The sequence below is a fragment of the Zootermopsis nevadensis genome, unplaced genomic scaffold (assembly GCF_977971745.1).
Source record: "Zootermopsis nevadensis isolate Lab colony 2312 unplaced genomic scaffold, Znev_1.0 Znev_ptg000025l, whole genome shotgun sequence".
Lineage (NCBI taxonomy): Eukaryota > Metazoa > Arthropoda > Insecta > Blattodea > Termopsidae > Zootermopsis > Zootermopsis nevadensis.
The window spans coordinates 11,902,283-11,923,288 of record NW_028259157.1 but is presented as its reverse complement, the minus strand read 5'-3'; the positions used below and the strand labels follow the sequence as shown (position 1 = coordinate 11,923,288).

Below are 21,006 nucleotides of genomic sequence, written 5' to 3'. Positions count from 1 at the left end.
TCTAGTTTCACCAGAGATTTAATTATGAATTCAGATAAAAATAGTGGAAATTGGGATAAAATGGAGTTAAAACAGAAAAATAAATATTATATGACACAAGAATTTGTTAGCTTTGGTTTTCATTTACAAAATATTTTACTATAATATGTATGGTATTTGTATTTATAATTATTAATTGTCATAAATTAATTTACAGTAATTTCCTTTTAAAGAATAATCATCTTATTTCAGTCATTATGCTGTTTGTTTAAATAATTTCAAAATATGAAATACAGTTTGTCTTCTTCTCAACATAACTAAGTAAGTGTTAAAATTATATAAACATTTCTCTTCATAATGAGAACACACGCAATCACACACCTCAAAATTCATCCATTTACAAAACTAAGAGTGAGATATATGAAACTACATACCTTGCACAACAGCACTATACATGGACATATGAATTATGCAGGTATATACATAGTTCCAAAAATAGATCAGTGAAAATAATCGTTATGGCCACTAAAGTAACTTCAGAAATATTTTACGATATTCCCAAGTTAGAAATGGCAATGTTGTTGAAATATGTTTGGATTCTGAATTCAGAATTTTTTATTTCACATATCACAGTGCCCACATTCATTGCAGAGGGGTACATGTAATTATACAAAGTTTCTGTTTCCAGTATGTGATAACTGTTGACCAAGTAACATTGCTGAGATAGAGACCAAGGTGAAAGTGGGACCTGACTGATCCCCCACCCCCAATAAAAGGGATAAAATAACGTTTCTTGGTTTGTTTAAAATCATGTTTTCAGTTGCTTAGGTTTTGTAGCACTGAATTGAATAATCTGTGAGTAATAAATTTTCAAGTAATGTCCTGACACAAAAGAAGCTAAATTGTAATGTTCAGTGGCAATAAATTCATGTTGTTGCACCTAAATCAGCAAGAAATTATAAAAAAATGTGCAAATTTAAAATGGTTCCAAATTACATATTTATTTATTCCTGAATTTTGGCATTTTCCCACAACTTTTATATTGGCTTTTTTCTCTTTCAGAATGATGAGGGTGACTCATGCAGTTTTTGACACTTGAGAGGCACACACTGATTGGTAGTTTCCAACACAATCAATTATATTAAGAAATGACAATTCAAGAATGGGTAGTGTTTGGAATAAGATTTCTTTTGCAAGGTTGTAACAATTCCTCTTTATAGCTTATGCTGTACAAATGAACTTCCTTATCCCTTTTATTAAGGAAAGCTCAACTACATTAAAGCAGTCAGCTGAGCTGATATAAAAGTATCACAGTAATTCTTGCAATATTTACTTTCATTACAACTTTAATTTTCTAATAAAAAGTGCTTATTTGTAAATTGGACAGTTGATAATGCAAGTAATATTGCAATTCTAAATTAAAATACTGATAATTTTATTACTGTATTAATAAAGAAAGATTAAAATATGAAAGGAAATATATTCTGGTTTGATGTTTAATGTAAGGTTATGTATTATAAATTAAATTATAAAACTGCTGTACTCATCTTTGAACCACAAAGCACCAACATAGCTTTTAGACAATTACTATAGCAAAAATAAGTTATGGTGCTATTTTCAGCCAAGGTACTGTACTGTACTGTAAACTGAAGTTGATTATGTCATAAGAAACAAATAAAAGATCCACACAGGAAATCTACTTATTCATTCTCATGTATTTATAAAATCTGACTTTGAAAAATCTCCATTTTCACATGTTCAAGCTATTGAAACAATAGTTTTAATTTAAAACATCAGGCCTTAAACCAGTAAATCAAATATTATGCACATAATAAATTTTACTTGTACTAAATATATTGAGGTTTGTGAGATTTGGGGTTCTAATGGCAATGAAGGTAAGACAAACATTTTGAGAAACATACCATCTCCAGGCTCCATTGCAACCATTATAGCTCAAAAGAGCAACACTGACAATTGCTAAGGTTTCTTAAGATGTTATTCTAATTTTAAAATCAACTGATTTCAATTACTATTAAAACAGTTGCTTTAACATTATATATAGACTTTGTCAGAGAAAATTAAATGTTTTTTCTGAACACAGTCAAAGATAAATAAATGCATACTGAGTACTTGATGGGAGGTTAGTAATCTATAAACTGTCATAGAATTTATGTCAATGAAATTGTTAAGATTCCAGTTCATTTGGTTTGGTGCACAAAATCTCATTCAAAAACATTTACCTATAAAATGCCTCCTGATTCCAAAAACTTCTTCATAATACACTTAATGTACAGTACAGACTTACAACTTAACACAATGCATTCACTAGGATTTTCCGCTACAAAACCTGGTTGTCTGAGGAAACTGGCACACATATGAAGATGGATGTCTTCTGGGTTGTAGTGCCAGAACCCAGAAGTTGGCCATCTTCATACTTACTGCCATGAAAACCTCAATTACTAGTGACATGCATATGTCAGAATTTATTTCATCCTGCATGAAGAACATGTGATATGATAAAAATTTTCACATACTGAAGATTAAATTTCCACTGTACTTTCCCTTTCTCATATGCTCCTGAATTTTGAGAATAAATAAATTGTTGCTACTTCTATGTCATACCACTAGGAAAATATGATCCTAGCACTGTTATTTCTATTTCCTATCTCATAATTGAGCATCACCAAAGTGTTACTAAGTATAAACACATGTCATCAATGTAAAAAAGATAAACATGTAGCAAATACATGTTGAGTACTGCTTGTCACATGGCCTTGAAAAATATACATACAAAATACTTGTCAGTGTTTAAAAAATGTGTTCAACTTCTAATCACTTCAGGCATGTGACAGGAAAAAATATGTCTGATGTAATTATAATGAGGTAAGATCTGAGAGAGCTGTCCTTACTAAAATAGCAGCTCACTTTAACACAGTATCTGCTTTAATAATTGAACATATCTGTGACAAGAGTTGTGTTACATGAAGCTGTGAGTCAGTCTTATCTGTAGATACCATAAAAACATGCTGACTGATACCAACATTCCAACCAACACATCACATTCACTGTTGGTGGCATTGCATGTTTTAGGGCTATGGGTACCTCACATTATCCAGCAGTGTTGTTTCCTGCCCTGTCTACCTCACTGTAAGTCACATATGAATCACAGAATAGTGATCTGTCAGTTTAGGTTCATTTTTCTTCAGTGTTGGCAGGAATGTACAAGAATGACAATCAACATAGATAGAAGTAAGATGCTTGCTGAATTCTGGTGGCTATCTGCTGCTCCACTGGCGTCCCTTGGGGGTGCTGGAAAGAATCAGACTTTCATTAAAGGTATTCAAAATCATGCTTTTGTTTCCTTGATTTATTAACATTTTAAAATAATCACAAATCATTAGGGTCTACTGCATTATGAAAGCAATTGTTAATGTACATCTTATCTCATCCTCTGGATGCTGACAGATGTCTCATAATGCAATTTTTGAGACATCCTACTTTTCACTGCTGACCAGTAGTGGATGCAATAGCTCCATGCAGATGTCAAAACATTGCAACATATGCACACTTTGTCAGAGCGGAAAAACCAAGTTACCCATTTCATCATGGTGTGTAGGCTACTGGGATATTCCAGGGCATAACTAACTTGTCAATGTTAAAATTACCCTTATTCATTAAAACCACAGTTCTGAATGATGAAATGAGGTCTGTAAAATATTTGTTGCCCGTGATAATGTTTGCACTGTATATCATGCGTTTTTCTTTAAAGTTTATATATATTCTATCCCTACAAGATGATACCACAGCTTGGGAAGTACTGCGGTAGCCAGTGAATTTAAAAGCCGTTTAAACTGGCCTGTTTCACCACTGGATATAGCAGCGGCCAAAACGTCATGTTATCTGTAATATTTTTCTACAGTAGGTAAAGTAAAAGGTTATTTCACCTGTAATTGGCTTCCATGGCTTCGTGGGTTCCGGTGGACGCCTGCTGGACATCCACGTGGTAGTTGGGTGTGGCTGGGGAATTGCTCCTGCTTCTGGATGTGCTCCAGCATTTGGTTGATTTCCAAAACATGTCCCTAGATACATTTTCATGTTAGATAAATCAATGTGGTTTTATAGATCATTATTCAAATCATTCCAAGCACTATGAGTTATACTATTTCCCCCATTACTATTGTTTGTCTCTTTGTGACTTTGGTCTGCATGCCTCACAAGGTCCATAGATGGGAAATACCAAATGCACAATTTGCATTCTCTGAAAATAGAGATAATTTTGAGGATGAAACTGATTGCCACAAACAGGGACCTAAAGCTTAAGACAGTTTCCAAGCTATGGTAGGACTGCAGTATACCCAACATTCAGGAAGTTCTGAGGGAACATTAATTTCTTGCTTTATACAAACCTTTTCTTGTGAGCTTCATGCCGTAGTGCATTGGGTCTATGTTCCTCTGGCAGTGGTCACCTGCTTCTTTGATGTATATCTCATTGTTAGATACAATGGAGCCCACAAAACACTCATATGTGCCAACATCACGTCGCTGTGTGTATGTATACATAAGTCCATCTTCCTCCCACTGCCCAAGACACCGATACTCTCGTTCTACAACATCAATATCAAATATTCTTGAAATGTTACCACACAGGAACATGTAGTACCAACTTTTTATATTAAAACATGAGAAGTGATGCTACCACACAGTCCATGTCACAGGAAGACATAATAAAGTCCTAAATTTTTAGGTTTAAAATGAATCCTTATTGAATGGAGTTCCACATTTCAGCAGAACCTCACAGCATATGAATAAAATTTCTGTTGTGTTAAACTTTAACTTAAGTTGAATCATTTAGTTAATTCTATGAATCAGTTATTCTTGAATTACCTGAACTCTTACATTAAATGACAAATCAGTAACTACAGTGCTGCATTTCACGTAGACATGCACAAAATTATATTGAAATAACAAACTGAGTTAATGTTGTTAAGTCATGTTTAAAATTTGTTGTTAGGTTAGGAATAAATTATCATTATAGATGGACACATTGATTACCAGGACAAATGGCACTTTATAGATAAAATATTGTTAGTCCTTGAAAGCCGTAATGGTACAGATTTTAATGTAACTTAAAACATGAAGGGAAAATTATATGAAGGTTCAAACACAACATGATAATTTTCATTCACACAACTGTGCTAGTCTTTGTGGCATTCAGGATCTTCTTTTATGTTTACTGTTTTCTAGTTTGTCCCCAAGATTGCAATATTAATGATTAACACATCTGCTTCATGTTTAGAGGTCTCCAGTCCAAGACAATCTCAACATGCACATCCTTGCTTATTATTCATACATAGCCTGCCACTTCTCAGTTAAGTGTAGAACAGATGAATATGTTGAGAATGCAGAACTTAATGACTTCATCACAAAATTATGGTTGGTTGTAACTAACTAAAATTCACCTTCTAGAGTCATGCATTGTTGAATGGATGTGGATAATGTGGCCTAAGAGATGAATTGATTGAAACATATTAAGGAATTATTCTGATTCAGCTTCAATGGACTGTGGAAAACCATAAAAAGCTTAGTCTCAGTTGGTATTCATATGCAATGCAGGAGCAGTTTTTGATGGATTAACTAAGCCAGCATATTTAATCCACAAATTAATTTCCAATTGTAATAAGTATTTAAGTGGAAGCAATGCGAATTAGATATCGTGAAACAGTCCCATAAATGGGCCCTATTCTGCTCTCTGCTTAATTAACATCACTACCAAGGGACACTTGTAAAGCCCACATTAACATGAAAACATTTTATCAACCTCTTTTCTGCATATCACATCTCACACAAGGTACATCTTGCCATGCATTACACCTAGCATACCACTATACTGTTGATCCCAGAGTTAATGTCTGGGTGGCAGCCCCATTGTATGGGGGTTCAAATCCCCGATGACAGTGTGATAAAAGTTTGAACTATTTTTTTAGGAGACAGTCAGTATGGTATCTGACCACAGACTGGATGGCCTGGGTTCGGTCACCTCTCTGTCCAGACCAGCTCTGAAATCCACCCAGCCTCCTGTCTAATGGTTACTGGAGGCCCTTTCCCCAGGTATAAAGCACAGCCAGTTCTTACAATCTATATTCCCCCCCACCCTCACCAAGCACCAACATGGTGTGTAGTGTGACAGCTTGACTTTAAATTATTCTTATGAATGGAAAAGTTCATGTCTCTTCAGCTAGTTAACCTTAATCATACAGGAATAGGAGATTTAAACCCCTATACTATGGGGCTGCCAGCAGGTCTTAAATTGATTAACAGTATGTTGGTATTATGGTCAGCTGATCATGTGTGAGCTGCACAAACAATGCATTCACATTTATGTAGTAAGTGAAGGGAAGGCAATTTGGTAGGTGATAGTTTCTAATGCAAGAATAATTTTACTTAAGAAAAACATTTTTACTTTATTTTGGAATCAAATCCATGATATTCTGCTTGGCATATAGGTATTTCACAGCTAATGACTGGCAACTTTTACACTGAACCAAACATATGGGTGAGGTTAAGCTACACATATAAACAAAATGAAGGTGCAGTGTTCTACACAAAGAGCAATACTTCATGTCACTGAACAGTTATGGCATCAAGTTGTGCCATACAGCATGCTATTTCATCATGCACCGCAGTCAACATGCACCATCACCAAAGTAATTCTGGTTTCAGAAGGGACCAGTAGCTCCCAACATTTAATTCCATTTTACTTCACACTCAGTTCATGAGAATCTCCTGTTCACGATTCACTGACAAGATCACTAATACTAAATAAGGCCACTCTGCCAGAATTTAGAGCCTCTCATCTTTGCAATGAGGTCAATGATGATGGTATAGTTTGTAAATTGGCATAGCTCATTTTAAGACATTGCCCTGCATTTACCCACAGAAACAGATTAAAACCACAAAATGGTAGTTGTTTTCAGACCTCCTAAATATGAAGCAGGAGTGATAAAACACATTACAAGTAACAAGTAGCTGAGATCCTATGTGCAAGGATCAGTAGGAGGGAATTAACAGATACATAATGAAATGATGCAGGTCACACTATTGTGAAGTTCTTTAATTTCCTAAACAGTTCAGCACAAACTTCACAAGTACACAGCCCACCCTGTCCCAACAGTTACTTAGCATCAGTGATACAGATGACAGTGAAAACGGACAAGTTAAGCACAACATTAGGTGGGACTGGAAATTGAGTCTGACTTTTAGTACCAGTGAACTTTTATTCCAGAATCCGAGCATTTCAAACGGCCATGAGTACGAGGTCCTAAGAAATTAGGCAGACAGCTTCTACATTTGAGGAGACACAAAGATAACCTGCTGGGCACAAGTGGCACACATAACGTTCCAGTCTTCATAATTTACTTTTGAATTATGGTGCTCTCAGTAATTATCACCAACATATCAGTGGGCCAACTGCCACTTAATGGCAATCTTAAATTTCAGTAACAGTATGTGAAGGATCCTTGATTGCAAACCATGAAATTAAACCATCTTTAAACAGTGTAACTTTGTGAAGTAATCGCCTTGGTAAGCCACTTACAGTTTTACTGCAATAAGTGTTATTTAATAAAATCTGAATTAAGAACTACTTTGTCATTTAGGTTAATGCTGTTGTGGTAGATGAGATTCACTGCATGTCTTCAAATATTCAGTGAAAACCTTTCTGGAAATAATTTTTTGACTTTAAAGCATATAGGAATATTGTGAGGGTTTGACTAAACTTCTTTTTATAGAGATTTTGTACATATGGTAATTTACTTGGGTATTATCGCATCCATATCACACTCACTTTTGAAGGAGAGCACAAGCGTTTCAAGATAAATAAAAATGTTACCGTGTTTCTAAATGTAACTCTATTCATTTCTATGTTGCAAGTGACACACAGTGAGTCTGTAGATAGCAGTGCAAAGACGCTGAATTCAGAAGTGAATCCAGACCTAAAGAAATAACACTGATATATTTAACATTAAAAGTAACAGAATGTGACTTGATAATTTCTACAGTAAAAGAAGCTGCAGGAACAAGCAAACTCTATTAAACATGTTCATTCATATGTGTCCAATGAGGCTAATTTGATCAAAATGCAATCTGCCATAAAGAAAAAAGATATACGTGTAAACACAAAGCATCATGGTGCGTAGTGCTGCAAGAGGTCCTGAAACAAGCAACACAGTGATCATCAGGTAAAGGGCTACCTTCTCGTTTGAAGGGGGTGGCTGTTCTTGGAACAGCACTTGGTCTGTCCCCGTATCTGGGTCTCTGGACTGGCATAGGCAGGAAATGAACAGGGTCAGATTGTGGAATAGAGCGAGGTCCTCCCCATTCACGTCGTTGACTCACAGTTTCCTTGAAACGTGGATCGTTAACATTTGTGTCCCATTGAGCCTGTGACAGGACAGTCCTGTCATGAGGAATGGCTTGGTTTTGTCCATGGAACCTCCCATTAACACTGCTCTCCTGACCCCTCACCTCTGTGACCCCGCTTGAAAATGTTTTCTGATTGAGTCCTGGATTTAAGAAAACTGTGCCATGGTTGTGGTCTCTTGAATTAGATATATGTTTTCCTGCATTTTGAATATCTCCATAGTTGCCATGAATATTAGGAGTGGCACCATGTTTCACATAACTTTCAGTTGATGTTCCATGAGTTAAATATGGTTTTGGTTCCTTGGAATTTGACAAGATTTGTGGAACTGAATGATCTTTGTAAGATCCACCATTTCTTTCTGTTATTTGTAAATTTTCATTGTGAGTAATGCTCTGAGCTCTATTTGATCCTGTAGAGCCATAAGGAGATCTGTATTCAGTATAAGAGAATCCCTGGTCTCTACTCGACTCTGGATATCTACCTGGTGATCTGTGCTCATTGTGGGAGAAGCCCTGATCCTTATCTGATCTAGAAAAACTTGCCATTGTGCTTTGGCTGACCTTTGAATTATCACTGTAAGAAAATCCCCAGTTCCCAGATGTAACTGGATGGTTACCGATTGTGCTTTGGGTAACCGGTAAATTTTCATTATAACGAGAGCCCCAGTCACTGTCAGATTCACGATGACTGCCTCCTATTCTTTGGGTCACATGTGAACTGTTACCATAACCAATGGCCTGGTTTATATGTTGTCCATAGTAACCACCAACTGTCCTTTGATCATCTTGTGAATTTTTATGATAAGCAAAACTGTAATCCCCGTATGGTCCGGGAAAGATGCTAGATGTTCTCTGGTTCCCTTGTGGATTTTCATTTCTAGATATTGCTGGATTCTGTTCCACTGAGGTAGTGTGTCTATTCCATTGAGGGGTTGGCTCATAGGTCTGGTCCTCTTGCTTTCTACCTGATTCTGACTGAAAACCCATACTTGTTCTGTAGTAGGTTTCTGACTCCAAAGCAGGATTTCTGTTGTTTCCTGACTGGTGGAAGTCATATTCTTGTGCATAATGTTTTTTAACTGTACGATTGTCTACTTGATGCCCATGAGTTTTTGAAAAACTCCATGGATCATATTCTTCCTCCAGTAGCTTGTCTTGTGAATCTAATGGACTCAAAGTGGTTGAACTACTGCCAATCTGATATGAAGTGGGATATCGAGGGCTAGGACTACTTTTGTGTGAATCTAATCTTTCATGTCCAGAATCAGTGTAATGTTGAGTTCCAGGACTTCGTTGGTCATTAGGAGCCCCATTATATTTACTGTAATGAGAATTGGGCTGGTCCTGCTGAAATCTGCCACCATTTTTTAAATTTGTTTCATTGTTAGACTGACTGGAAGGTAAGCGAGAAAATGTAGGCAAAGGAGTGGTGGATGTATGAGGATTACTGATGCGGTAGATCCTGGTGCCAGTTTGACGGCGCTTCCTTCCTCGTCTTCGAGCGCCTACAAGTTGAATTAAAGGTGACTCATGAAAATAGTTATGAAATGCTTCTTCAAGATGAAAATGAAGCAACAAAAGAATTACCACTGCACTGAATGCTAGTAATTTTTCAAAATGGTTTTACTTACTCAGGAATGTGATATTCATCTCCATTATAACAAATGTGATTTATATGGTCGTGTCAGTAATAAAAATCACCAGGGATTACATGCATATGAATAGAGAAACAGAACCTTACCTTCATATATTTCTGATTGGGAGCAATCTGACACTGTGTAATACATTATTTCTGGTGATTTGCAGTCAGATGACAGCTTTGCACAAAGATTGGTTGCATCTGGGATAACACCTGTATACTCTCCCACCACGGGACAAGGGGATTCCTGTAACTGCTCTAACCCTGTTAAAATACAATTTATTACATTAAGAACATGTTTTTTTTTAACTTTTAATGAATGCAACTTTAATACAGAAATGAAATTAATTTGATCCTAATTTAACCATTCAAGCTATCAGTTTAATCACAACACTGAATTACTTTTTTTAATGTACGCTGACTGGTGAGTGGATAATTGCAGGAAGAGTGACACTATATAGTCCAGATACTGCAAATGTCATTAAATAAACCATAAATAAATAAATTCACCAATAACTCGTGTCTTGAAATGTGATAGTGAGTACCATTTGAAATGATGTAAACACAAAAGTCTCACTGTATGAACACATACTTAAATCATACTTGATGTAAACAGATTTATGTCCACTTCCCCAAATTTCATAGAAAAACAGTATTAGACAATTCAGCTACTGGACCAGTAGTGGGTCAGGACCAGATAAAAAACTCTTCCAAAGCATATGTGACAGATATTGAAGTCATCTGCCGAACTGCTCTATTTATTCTTCTATAATCACAGGGTCCACTTTCATGACAGAATAAAACAATAAATAACTTCCAATTATCCACCATTAACCTTTATTGACCATTTCTGTACCTTTGTTATATTCCACATTTGTTTTATAAACTCCTCTTTAACACAACTTAGTGTTCTTCCCTAACGCATACAAAACAATTCCATCCTTGATTAAAGAATCCACCTCCTTTCCTTTTTATCTGCAGCCCCTTATTTTGACTGTCATTTCAAGTGTGATCAGAGCTGTCATTTCATTTCTAACCAATGTTTCGGTCAATAATATACAGTAAAGGGAACCAAAGTTTTGTACCTTCCTACATGGAGCCATATGTATTCAGGTTATGTAAATGGATCATACTGTATTGTCCTGTGACCCTGGATGTTTCATTAAAATGGTTCAGTTGCATATGTTTCTGGCATGTCTACAGACACTATTATTGTAATAAGCTGAATTAGTGGTTTTTAACAGAGAAAGTAGGATTATCATACTTACTGCCTTGTGTAATCCATATCTTGGGCTCAAAATTTGAGTCAGAACATACAGTGACATTGTAATAAGTACTAGACTGCAAACCTGAAACAGATTGTAAACATATCTCATCAGCAACTGCAATGTATTAATAATTTACTTTCAAAGAAAATGCATTAATTTTCAGATATTTGTTATTATTTATTTCTATTACATCACCACAGCTTAAAATTACAATAAAATTTGTCAGAAATGAAAGTTCAAGGAACAAAAATTACCCTAAATTTTAGACACTGCTTATGTTTCATAGAAATATTCATTGTTTTAACCCACAGCCATGCCACTGTAACTGCAGAATATTTGAGCTGCTATAGCAAATGTGAAATTTTACTAGATGAAAGATAAAAGTTTGGTTATTGAACAGCAGATGTCATAGTACTTATTTAGGGCAACTGCAGAAACTACAGGATATGAATAACATCATGACACCATAATTCTACTGTCCCTGGGAGAAGTGTTGCACTGTATGTGTGAGAAAACAAGATTAAAAAGGAAATCATCTTATATTCTAACGCAAGAAACATCTTCCACACGCTTCTGGCCGACTTAAAAATATACAACAGCAAATAATAAAATTATTTTTCTCTCTGCTCCTGAAAAGTTCTTTTTCAACCACTTATATAGTGTCAACTTATTTTTAATTTGGCAAAATTTATTTAGCGGGTCTGATAACATTCACGAGATATGAAAACTTACCCAACTGAAATTCCAAAACATTAACGCCACGTCTCTTCAACCAGATACATGTATACATTTCTTCTCCACTAAAATGACAAAAAAACGGGGAAGTTTGTGACAACACAGATTATTATTTGCATGCACAGTTTCTTAGTAGAACTCACAAATATCATTCATTCATAAGAATATTACTACAGTGTGCGTGTGTATCCATTCACACGCACGTTTCAGGCATATCTTATGGCACATAGGAAGCTGATTATATACAAACTCTTGATCCTTATGTTTGAAAAGCCCGTCACTAAGTAGAAAATATTAGCTCTCCCTCTTCGATAAACTTCTATAATCATCTGCTTGTTCAGTACAACCCTCTTTAAATGCCAACTCAATGCTTATTAAACTTTGCTAATTCTCTAGCTATGATTTTTGATGTAGCTTATCTACAATGAGATTCCTGATATTCCGAAGTTTCAGACTTCGTGCATTACATATCAATAAATTATACTTATTATAACTTACCACTGCGTACGTGCGAAGACAGGGAAACGCTCATTAATACCCACGTCAGATCCGACGCATCGGATCGTAAAGGTCTTGAAAGACACGTGGTCTTTGTATGTGAGTGTGTTGCCTTCGATATATATATGCTGCCAGTAGCCATGTGCCCACTGGGGAAACCTGCGAAGACAAACTTGATGAATATTCTTATTTTCCCCACATTTCTGTCCTTTCATATGTACTCTTTCTCAAAAATGTTTTCAAAGTCTTAATTATACCCTTTTAATACTGCCTCCCTAGCCAGATTGGTCGAGGGGGAAAGGTCAGACTAAGACAGGTACCCTGGTCCTCCAGGTTGGGGGTTGGTCGCAAGGCTAACAACCTTGCACCGTAAAAAGGAAGATGTTTCGAAACCTCGATCAAAGCCTCGGACAGACAGACCTAACAGAGGACTGAATGGAAGAGGAGAATTGAGGAGGCCATGGACCGAACGCGGACCAGAGAGCCATAGAAGAAGAAGAAGAAGAATAAATTTATAAGCGGCAGAGAGGCAAAAAATTAATTTATGAGAACATAAGGAGATTACAAATATGAAATCTTTCAATGTTGGCTGCAGACCTCTGTGTCATCAACATTCCCCTGAAATATTGGCAATGACTAAAGAGCATCTTCTGGGTTCTAACACTGTGTAGAATTGTACGTAATTACCAGCACCGACTGCCAACAAGATGAAGTGGTGTCGCATTTTCACTGCCATGAAATCCTTGTATCTCATAGACTGAATCAGTCCAATTTGAAGGAACTGTTTCAGGATTTACCTGCAGTTGCTGCCATCCACCTCTGGGGGCCAGCGCTGCGCAGGCATTACACTCAGACTAAGGGTCTCATACCCCGCTGTAGCACTTCTGAGATTTGAAGTGCATGTTGAATCACTGGATAAGGCCATAAAAACATTACCAGTCCCCGACTCTTCTCTGTATAACTGAAAAATCACCAGACACAAAATGCAATTGATGTTATTCAAATGTTATTAACGAGCTGCTGAAGACTCAACATGTCTTATAACATTCACTGGTATTTATTTTATTTCTGTGCTTTGTCATGTTCATTTTAATGGTCCTCACTTTTTCTTAATTTATTTAATCCACTTGCCTTAACAGATGATAAATTGTCGGCAGTGATTTTCTCTTCTAATACGAAGAAATGGTAAACCACGTTTCCGTAAGTTTCATACTATTGAAATAAGGAACACTGAGACTTCATTTAAGGCTTATTTAATGCTATCAGTAGCTCAGACTACATAGCATGAGACCACAGGGTTAACAAAACGAAGGGATATAGAAGGAAGTGGTCATGATCTTGTTTAAGGTACTATCCAGGTGTCTGTGTATGAGAAACTGAGTAAAACCATAGAAAACCTCAGTCAGGACAGCCAGTCTCCAGCCCGAGATTTGAAATCAGGGCATTCTGAAAATGAGGATCGGAGATGTTACCATGTGACTGATGTGTCAGTGCAGTTTAATATTCAAGCATAAAAAAGGAACAAGTTAACAAATTACTGTGATTTCAAGCATTCAAAACCATCAGTAGTAGCAGCTGGAAGATGGTGTTCACCCTCTTCCGTTTTCCTCATCAACATTAAATAGCCTAATCCGATGTCGTCACCACAATAAACATTTCAGATATCTGTAGTCACTGCAACAAAAGTTTGGCGGAGAAACATTTAACAATTACTTCACTGATGATCTGGTCGTTCTCCATCCAAGCAAAATGCCCATTTCCCCTTGGCCTGTCTATGCACATAGTTCTTGTAACGCCCTGCCATTGACAGCTGCCATTTTCAGGGGCTTTCGTTCCCACTTCGTCCTTTTCTCACAATTCCTATTTCCAGGGTCCTTTCTCCATTGTTCTTCCTCTTTTGAGTGCATTATCACTGACTACCCTTTCCATTTGGTCCAATCTTCCACTGGCGTTTGATCTATCAGTAGTTCCCTTAGAAATTTTATTAGAAAGAATGTTAAGCTGAAGATTGCTGTATTCTGGGTTGTTGCGCCGTGTAGTCTGGTAAATGTCCACCGACATCTACCAGACTACACGGCGCAACCTTTAGACTCACCGCTGTGAAAACCTCAAAACTTATACAGAATGTTAAGCTATTACGGACTTAACTACACTAACATATTTTGTCATAAGTAATTTCGTTGAAATACGAAATCTTAGGGCAATGTTGTAAAATAATTTTCTCTTTTGGTTTCTTCAAATCTATAACTAATGTAACTGTTCTCCAGTATCTGACGAAATGAGATTATCTGATCAGGATCTAATGCATCACTTCAGTTATGCAGCTCCTATAACTTATTTCCGAAGGTCTTTATGCAAATCACTGTGTAGAAACGGGTGTATTTTACAAGAGTATATAATCCAAGGTTGTTTGAGTTTATCTTCTTGTATTTCTGTGACGTCACATCCCGTTTTGGTGGGGAGTTCAGGTGTGTATTCAGGATTCGCTGTTCTGTGACCGTTTCCGGGCTAGCGACCGTAACAACGGGTTCAGAGGCTTGCATATGAAAGCTGGGATAGCGGGTGTCCGGCATGCGTCTAACATTCAGATATTTTTACTAAAGGGAAACACTCAAGGCACGCTGCCCGAGGTTGCAATCCAGTCAGTCATTCTGTGAAATTAACCCTTTAAAGCCCAATGGTAACTATCAGTTCAAGCGTAGCAACAGATCGCAGACGACGCAAAAACTTTTGTGTGCCATTTCAACATGTTATTTATTCATTAACTCTTACCTGTTTATCTTCTCAAGAGAAATGCAATCCCATCTACGTACTTTCAACAATTATCACTATTATTATCAATGAAATGCATGATAATACGTTTTAAACTTTTTTCCCCCTCCATACTGATTCATTTGTTTACCGGAAACTGATTGTTGAGAGAACAGCATGGTTTCTAATAGAGGGCACTGACTTCCTTTCTATATACAGACTATAACAAACTAATCCATAAATACAATTTAAAGCCTACGACGTGTGCTGTGTCACTTAGCCTGTTCATTTAAAGAAATAATATTCGTAAAAAAAAGTATTTTATCTTACTACTTAAATAACTTCAATTTCTAGCTTTACAAATCGCGTGTTTATTGTCTGTTAAAGTAACGTAAATCCATGACAATATAACATTGCGCAAGTAAGCTCAGTGGTAGTGGCGTACTGGACTCGGTGCGGAGGTGGTCATGGAACAGAATCCTGGTCGAGTCAAACTTCTTTATTGTCTGACGTAGCCAACATATTCTACGTTTTAAAAAGTCGTATATTTGTCAAATGTCTATATTTCCTAATTCCATGCGACCTGTAACACCAACAGCAGTGGAACCGATTCTATCGTCACCTTATATAGGTCCTAAAATGATGTATGGTAAACAGGTCTCTGTTGTAAGGCATTATCTCTTTCCTTTTATATTCCAAAACAACAAAATGGCGAATCCATAAAATCTGTATTTAGCTTCCGGTTTGGTGGCGACAACTACAAGAAATCACCCGCTGAACCATGAATGTTCATACCCAAGTAGATTCTGCAGACTACTCTCAATCACGTGACTGATTGGGGGGGAAAACATATTTCAATTTCCGTCTCTGAAACAATGATCACTGGCGAGTTTATGATAATAGTAACTTCATAACCACTACGTAAACTTAATATCATTACTTTCTCAAACTTTCATTCTGTTCATTTCATGTGTAACATGCTAGGTTATACCTAACTTCTTCTGTTTCAGAAACATGAAAGCTAAAATTGTTTACTATCGCAATATTAGGTTAGGTTTCTGGGGCTTAGGAGTAAGTACTAACTTCTCCAAAGGTACGCAGCATGCTAGACTTTGACACTCAATAAGAAACCTAGAAAGGCGGTTATAGCACTCACGCGAATTATCTTTCCTTTGATGACGACAACTGACAAAAAAATGTATGACGACAGAACATCACAGCGTCTGAAATAAATATTGTGAAAAACTCGTCCTATGAGACGACATAAAGCTGAATGTATTTCAAGGAAACACAAACGAGCCTTCGTCAGGTCTTATTCTATTACTACCAGAACTAAACCTAGAAGTTGACAAAAGAAGGCACTTACGGCGCATCTATAGAGCGGGAAATGGTTCGTCCCCGGCCGTGTGTCCCGCAAAGCGAGGAAACGCTGGTCCCCAGGGCCTTCCCAATGCCCCAGGCACTGGAACGTCACGTCTGCACAAACATTTCACTTTCAGTAACACAATTAATTAACCTGTTCCCGTTACCATGGCTACCGCTGCATTTTTTTTAAGTGTTCTGTCTGACGACAGGTCCATACGAACAGGATCCTTCCATCCTTTTCTCGGACTGGGACCTGTTCATATACGTTCTTGGCAGATGATCCAGAAGTGGTTTGCCATTGCCTTCTTCTGTGTGTGAATGGAGAAACCGGGGAAGCCCCCGGAGGAAAACTCCGTGTGGCCTAGACCACGGCCTTGCCCAACACAAGTTATAAATTCGGGCACCGCCGGGAATCGAACCCGAGGCCAGCGTTCTAACCGCTAGACCACCGTGGCGGTTCCTGCATTATATAAAGTAAATTAAATGTGAAATATCTTTATGGCGACTGAAGGCACAGAAAACACATTTAGGCATTCGCTTGTTGTCTGAATGACTTCAGAATTCTTCGCAGTAACATTTGTTTCGTGTAAAATTACACCAGATGTAAGTTTTATTTTACGTTTTGCTGTATTGGTACCCCCAGCTGACACGTTCACTTACCGCGGTTTTTAAACGAACAGCGACGGAAGCGAAGATTGAGCGCGGAGCCAGACGGGCAATTGTCCAGCTCGGACACGGGGTCCGGACATTCTGTCCTGCTCTCCGAACCGTCGTTCGCGTTGTAGACGAAGCTGAAGCGCCCGTTGAACGGGCAATACAGACGTCTGACGTCTTCGCCTCCTAGGTCCTTCGTTTCTGTAAATAAATACATATTTATTATTGAAAGTAACGTAGCATTTCAAAACAAAAGACGGGCTTATTCTTATCGTAACGCGCGTATCAAGTACTCCGAGAAGAAATTAAATGAAGCAGTTCACAATTTATATTTCCGTGTCCTGCTGAAACACAATTTTGAAATTATACAATACGACAACTGTACCTGACCTTTTGTATGAGTGTAAAACTTGGTCCGTCACTCAGTAAATTAAAAAAAAGGTGCAGGATTAAGAAGGGAAAAGAAAATTACACAACAAGGAACTTCATAACGAAGAACGATGCAATAGCGATACACATTTAGAGAAAACAAAAAATGAATTTTTAATTTTGGTGAGAAGACCTCAAAATAAGCGAAAATTTGCAAGACCCCAAGGTTCTCGATATCGGTAAAGCAGTTGTCTGCCAAAAACACAAAGCAGTGAACACTCAAAATTTTTCACTTTAAAGCTTACCGAGGCTTTCTTCAGAAAATAAAGAGAGATGCGTTTTGAGGAATATTCGATTTTCATATTAATTTGTCTTTACTCTTATTATTACACGATAAAACATTTTAAACTGCAAAGGTAAGAATATCTAATGAGCGTACGTGTCGAAACAAAAGTTTGCGTCTCTATACATAGGATGTAGGAGCCCCCCCCCCCCCCCCCCCAACCGGGGTCTGTGCAGTGCGTGTTCCATATGTCACAATCTATTGTTCGCCAGTTCATGGTTCAAGTTCCACGCCCTAGTTCCGGTGTGGATACACTCCACTTCGCTGAGGGGTACACAAACACACGCAGCGCGAAGGTGGTAGTCCTCTCGATCGTGACGTAGTGCGGACTTGCAGCATCGTTCCGGAGGTCCAGAACACCACCACAGACATTTTCACAGCTGTGAGATCCTCAAAACTCAAAAATCAAAATAAGTCGATAAAAAAAAATTACCTTCAAGTATGCAGGACAAGCGAAAATTTCGAAAACTGCGAAGAAGTTGCTCGCTATCGACTTCCAGCAGCGAGAAATTGTCGGGGACAATACATATTTGGCGTTATGAACCATGCACAGACGCAGGTAGCTTACTGTAGAGAATGATGTCCTTGAACCGGGCAGTCTTTTCGTCAGGACACGTTGCCTCCGCGGCCTCTTCATTCGTGTAACACTTGTCCAGGCTCTCCGTGCGCACCTGAAGCACATTTCTTGATCTTAGCGTGATGTGGAAGCAGCGACTGCAGTTTGGCCCCCACGAACTGCAAACAAATGCAGTCTGTGACGATGGTCTTCTGGGTTGTGACGCCGTAGATACCAACGATTCCGAGAAACATCTCCATCCAGAGAGCTGTCCTCAAGATGGACGAGGGACGTTTCTCCGAAACGTTGGTATCCATCTACAAGTCCACACGGCGTCACAGTCCAGACAAATAAAATAGATATCTTCAATCCTGCTGCAAGAACCTCAATTCTCAAATTCGTTTTAATCAGATGTATATAAGTAGAGAAGCCACGGTGGTCTAGCGATTAGAACGCTGGCCTCGGGTTCGATTCCCGGCGGTGCCCGAATTTATAACTTGTGTTGGGCAAGGCCGTGGTCTAGGCAACACGGAGTTTTCCTCCGGGGGCTTCCCCGGTTTCTCCGTGGCATCCCAACAATTACACAGAAGAAGGCAATGGCAAACCACTTCTGGATCATCTGCCAAGAACGTATATGAACAGGTCCCAGTCCGAGAAAAGGATGGAAGGATCCTGTTCATATGGACCTGTCGTCAGACAGAACACTAAATAAATAAAATATAAGTAGACCTACGCATTCTTCTCAGAAGTTATTATATGATGATTCATACATCTACAACTGTTCCTGTCATGATTTTCATTGACCTAGTAACAAAAATCCGAGGACTTCTTCCGAACAGACTCTAGATGTGTTACAGTTAACTCAGTAAAGACGAGAGCGTCCTTCATAAAGTCTACGTATTTTTGGAACAGACGCAGAAACTACGTGGAGCACAAATTTTATGAGAAGTTACAGTAGCCAAGAACAGAAAAAAAAATTCCCGCCTTTCACAAAGCCCGAATGTTTATCTCCGTGTCCATAAGAGCTCACCACCGGTCGCCAAACCGATTCAGTCCACACCTCCACACGCCAGTCCTCAGAGATCAATTGTAATATTATCCTGCTATCTTTGCTTAGGTCTTCTCAGTGGTCTCTTTCATTGAGGTTGTCCAACCAAAATTTTGCATAAATATCTCACCTCCTACATGTGTGCCACATTCCCAATCACACAAGTTACGTGTCTAGAGAAAACAGGTACAGGTTTCGTTTAGTGACAAGAGTCTAAAGTATTGGTTTATCAAAAATGTCAATATCAAACAAACAAACATACAAATATTTTTCACTAAAGTCTACATTTAGAGCTTCGAAAATATGTACGTGTAGGCTTGCATCATAACAGACCGTGAGAAGAAATGCATTGTGGTCAAAGAAAGAGATAAAGACCCTCGTACTTATGGCGGGGATGTACCGGTTCATGCTAACGGAATACACAAATTGCGTTAACAGCACCCGCGACTAGAAGTATCTCATGCATATTTTATCATATTACTCAAATACCGTTCATAATATCCAAACAATGCATTCTATTATGAACGGTCCCCGGATCTAAGAAGTATCTCTCTTATCAACTGCATACAAAATTTAATTCAAGATCAAATCCATACTTTGACAAAATTATTGGGGATCAGTTTGAACTTCTGTTACTTATCACATCTTCTGCAGTCGTCAGATACTGGCGAAAATGTCCACTAAAAGAGGCAGACTTCAACAAATCCCGTGAATCGAAACAGAAATATTATTAGCCAATTACAAAATATACAGTATAAAAGATGACGCGATGATCTTCTGGGTTGTGACGCCGTGTTAACTAATTATATTTATTTAGTGTTCTGTCTGACGACAGGTCCATATGAACAGGATCCTTCCATCCTTTTCTCGGACTGGGACCTGTTCATATACGTTCTTGGCAGATGATCCAGAAGTGGTTTGCCATTGCCTTCTTCTGTGTGTGAATGGAGTAATTGTTGGGATGCCCCGGAGGAAAACTCCGTGTTGCCTAGACCACGGCCTTGCCCAGCACAAGTTACAAATTCGGGCACCGCCGGGAATCGAACCCGAGACCCCAGGATTACAAGGCCAGCGTTCTAACCGCTAGACCACCTCATCTTATTATTATTTAGTGTTGTGTCTGACAACAGGTCCATATGAACAGGATCCTTCCATCCTTTTCTCGGACTGGGACCTGTTCATATACGTTCTTGGCAGATGATCCAGAAGTGGTTTGCCATTGCCTTCTTCTGTGTGTGAATGGGATGCCACGGAGAAACCGGGGAAGCCCCCGGAGGAAAACTCCGTGTTGTCTAGACCACACGGCCTTGCCCAACACAAGTTATAAATTCGTGCACCGCCGGGAATCGAACCCGAGACCCCAGGATTATCAATCTTCAG

General features: G+C 38.2%; 1 protein-coding gene and 1 long non-coding RNA gene across 5 annotated transcripts in view; one reads left to right on the top strand and one right to left on the bottom strand.

Moving 5' to 3' along the window:
* Positions 1–1,674: 1,674 nt before the first annotated feature.
* Positions 1,675–21,006, bottom strand: part of LOC110833449 (uncharacterized) — a 35,581-nt gene continuing 16,249 nt past the window's right edge. For 2 of the 4 annotated variants that reach the window (XM_087355847.1, XM_087355846.1), the window contains exons 3-14: positions 18,591–18,757; positions 17,317–17,511; positions 16,658–16,767; positions 13,338–13,501; positions 12,541–12,699; positions 12,040–12,107; positions 11,308–11,388; positions 10,142–10,303; positions 8,229–9,905; positions 4,386–4,583; positions 3,924–4,058; positions 1,675–3,288 (exon numbers count right to left, since the gene is read on the bottom strand). In XM_087355847.1, coding sequence (XP_087211973.1) covers positions 3,182–3,288; positions 3,924–4,058; positions 4,386–4,583; positions 8,229–9,905; positions 10,142–10,303; positions 11,308–11,388; positions 12,040–12,107; positions 12,541–12,699; positions 13,338–13,501; positions 16,658–16,767; positions 17,317–17,511; positions 18,591–18,757 — 3,223 coding nt within the window. In that variant the 3' untranslated portion in view covers positions 1,675–3,181. Of the gene's footprint in view, positions 3,289–3,923; positions 4,059–4,385; positions 4,584–8,228; positions 9,906–10,141; positions 10,304–11,307; positions 11,389–12,039; positions 12,108–12,540; positions 12,700–13,337; positions 13,502–14,253; positions 14,615–14,697; positions 15,196–16,657; positions 16,768–17,316; positions 17,512–18,590; positions 18,758–21,006 lie in introns of those variants that run through there. The other 2 variants (XM_087355849.1, XM_087355850.1) reach the window with 2 other exon arrangements.
* On the top strand, positions 3,187–7,879 carry LOC110833454 (uncharacterized). Its single transcript, XR_002544214.2, has 2 exons — positions 3,187–3,315; positions 7,262–7,879. It is a non-coding gene; the product is annotated as an uncharacterized LOC110833454 (long non-coding RNA).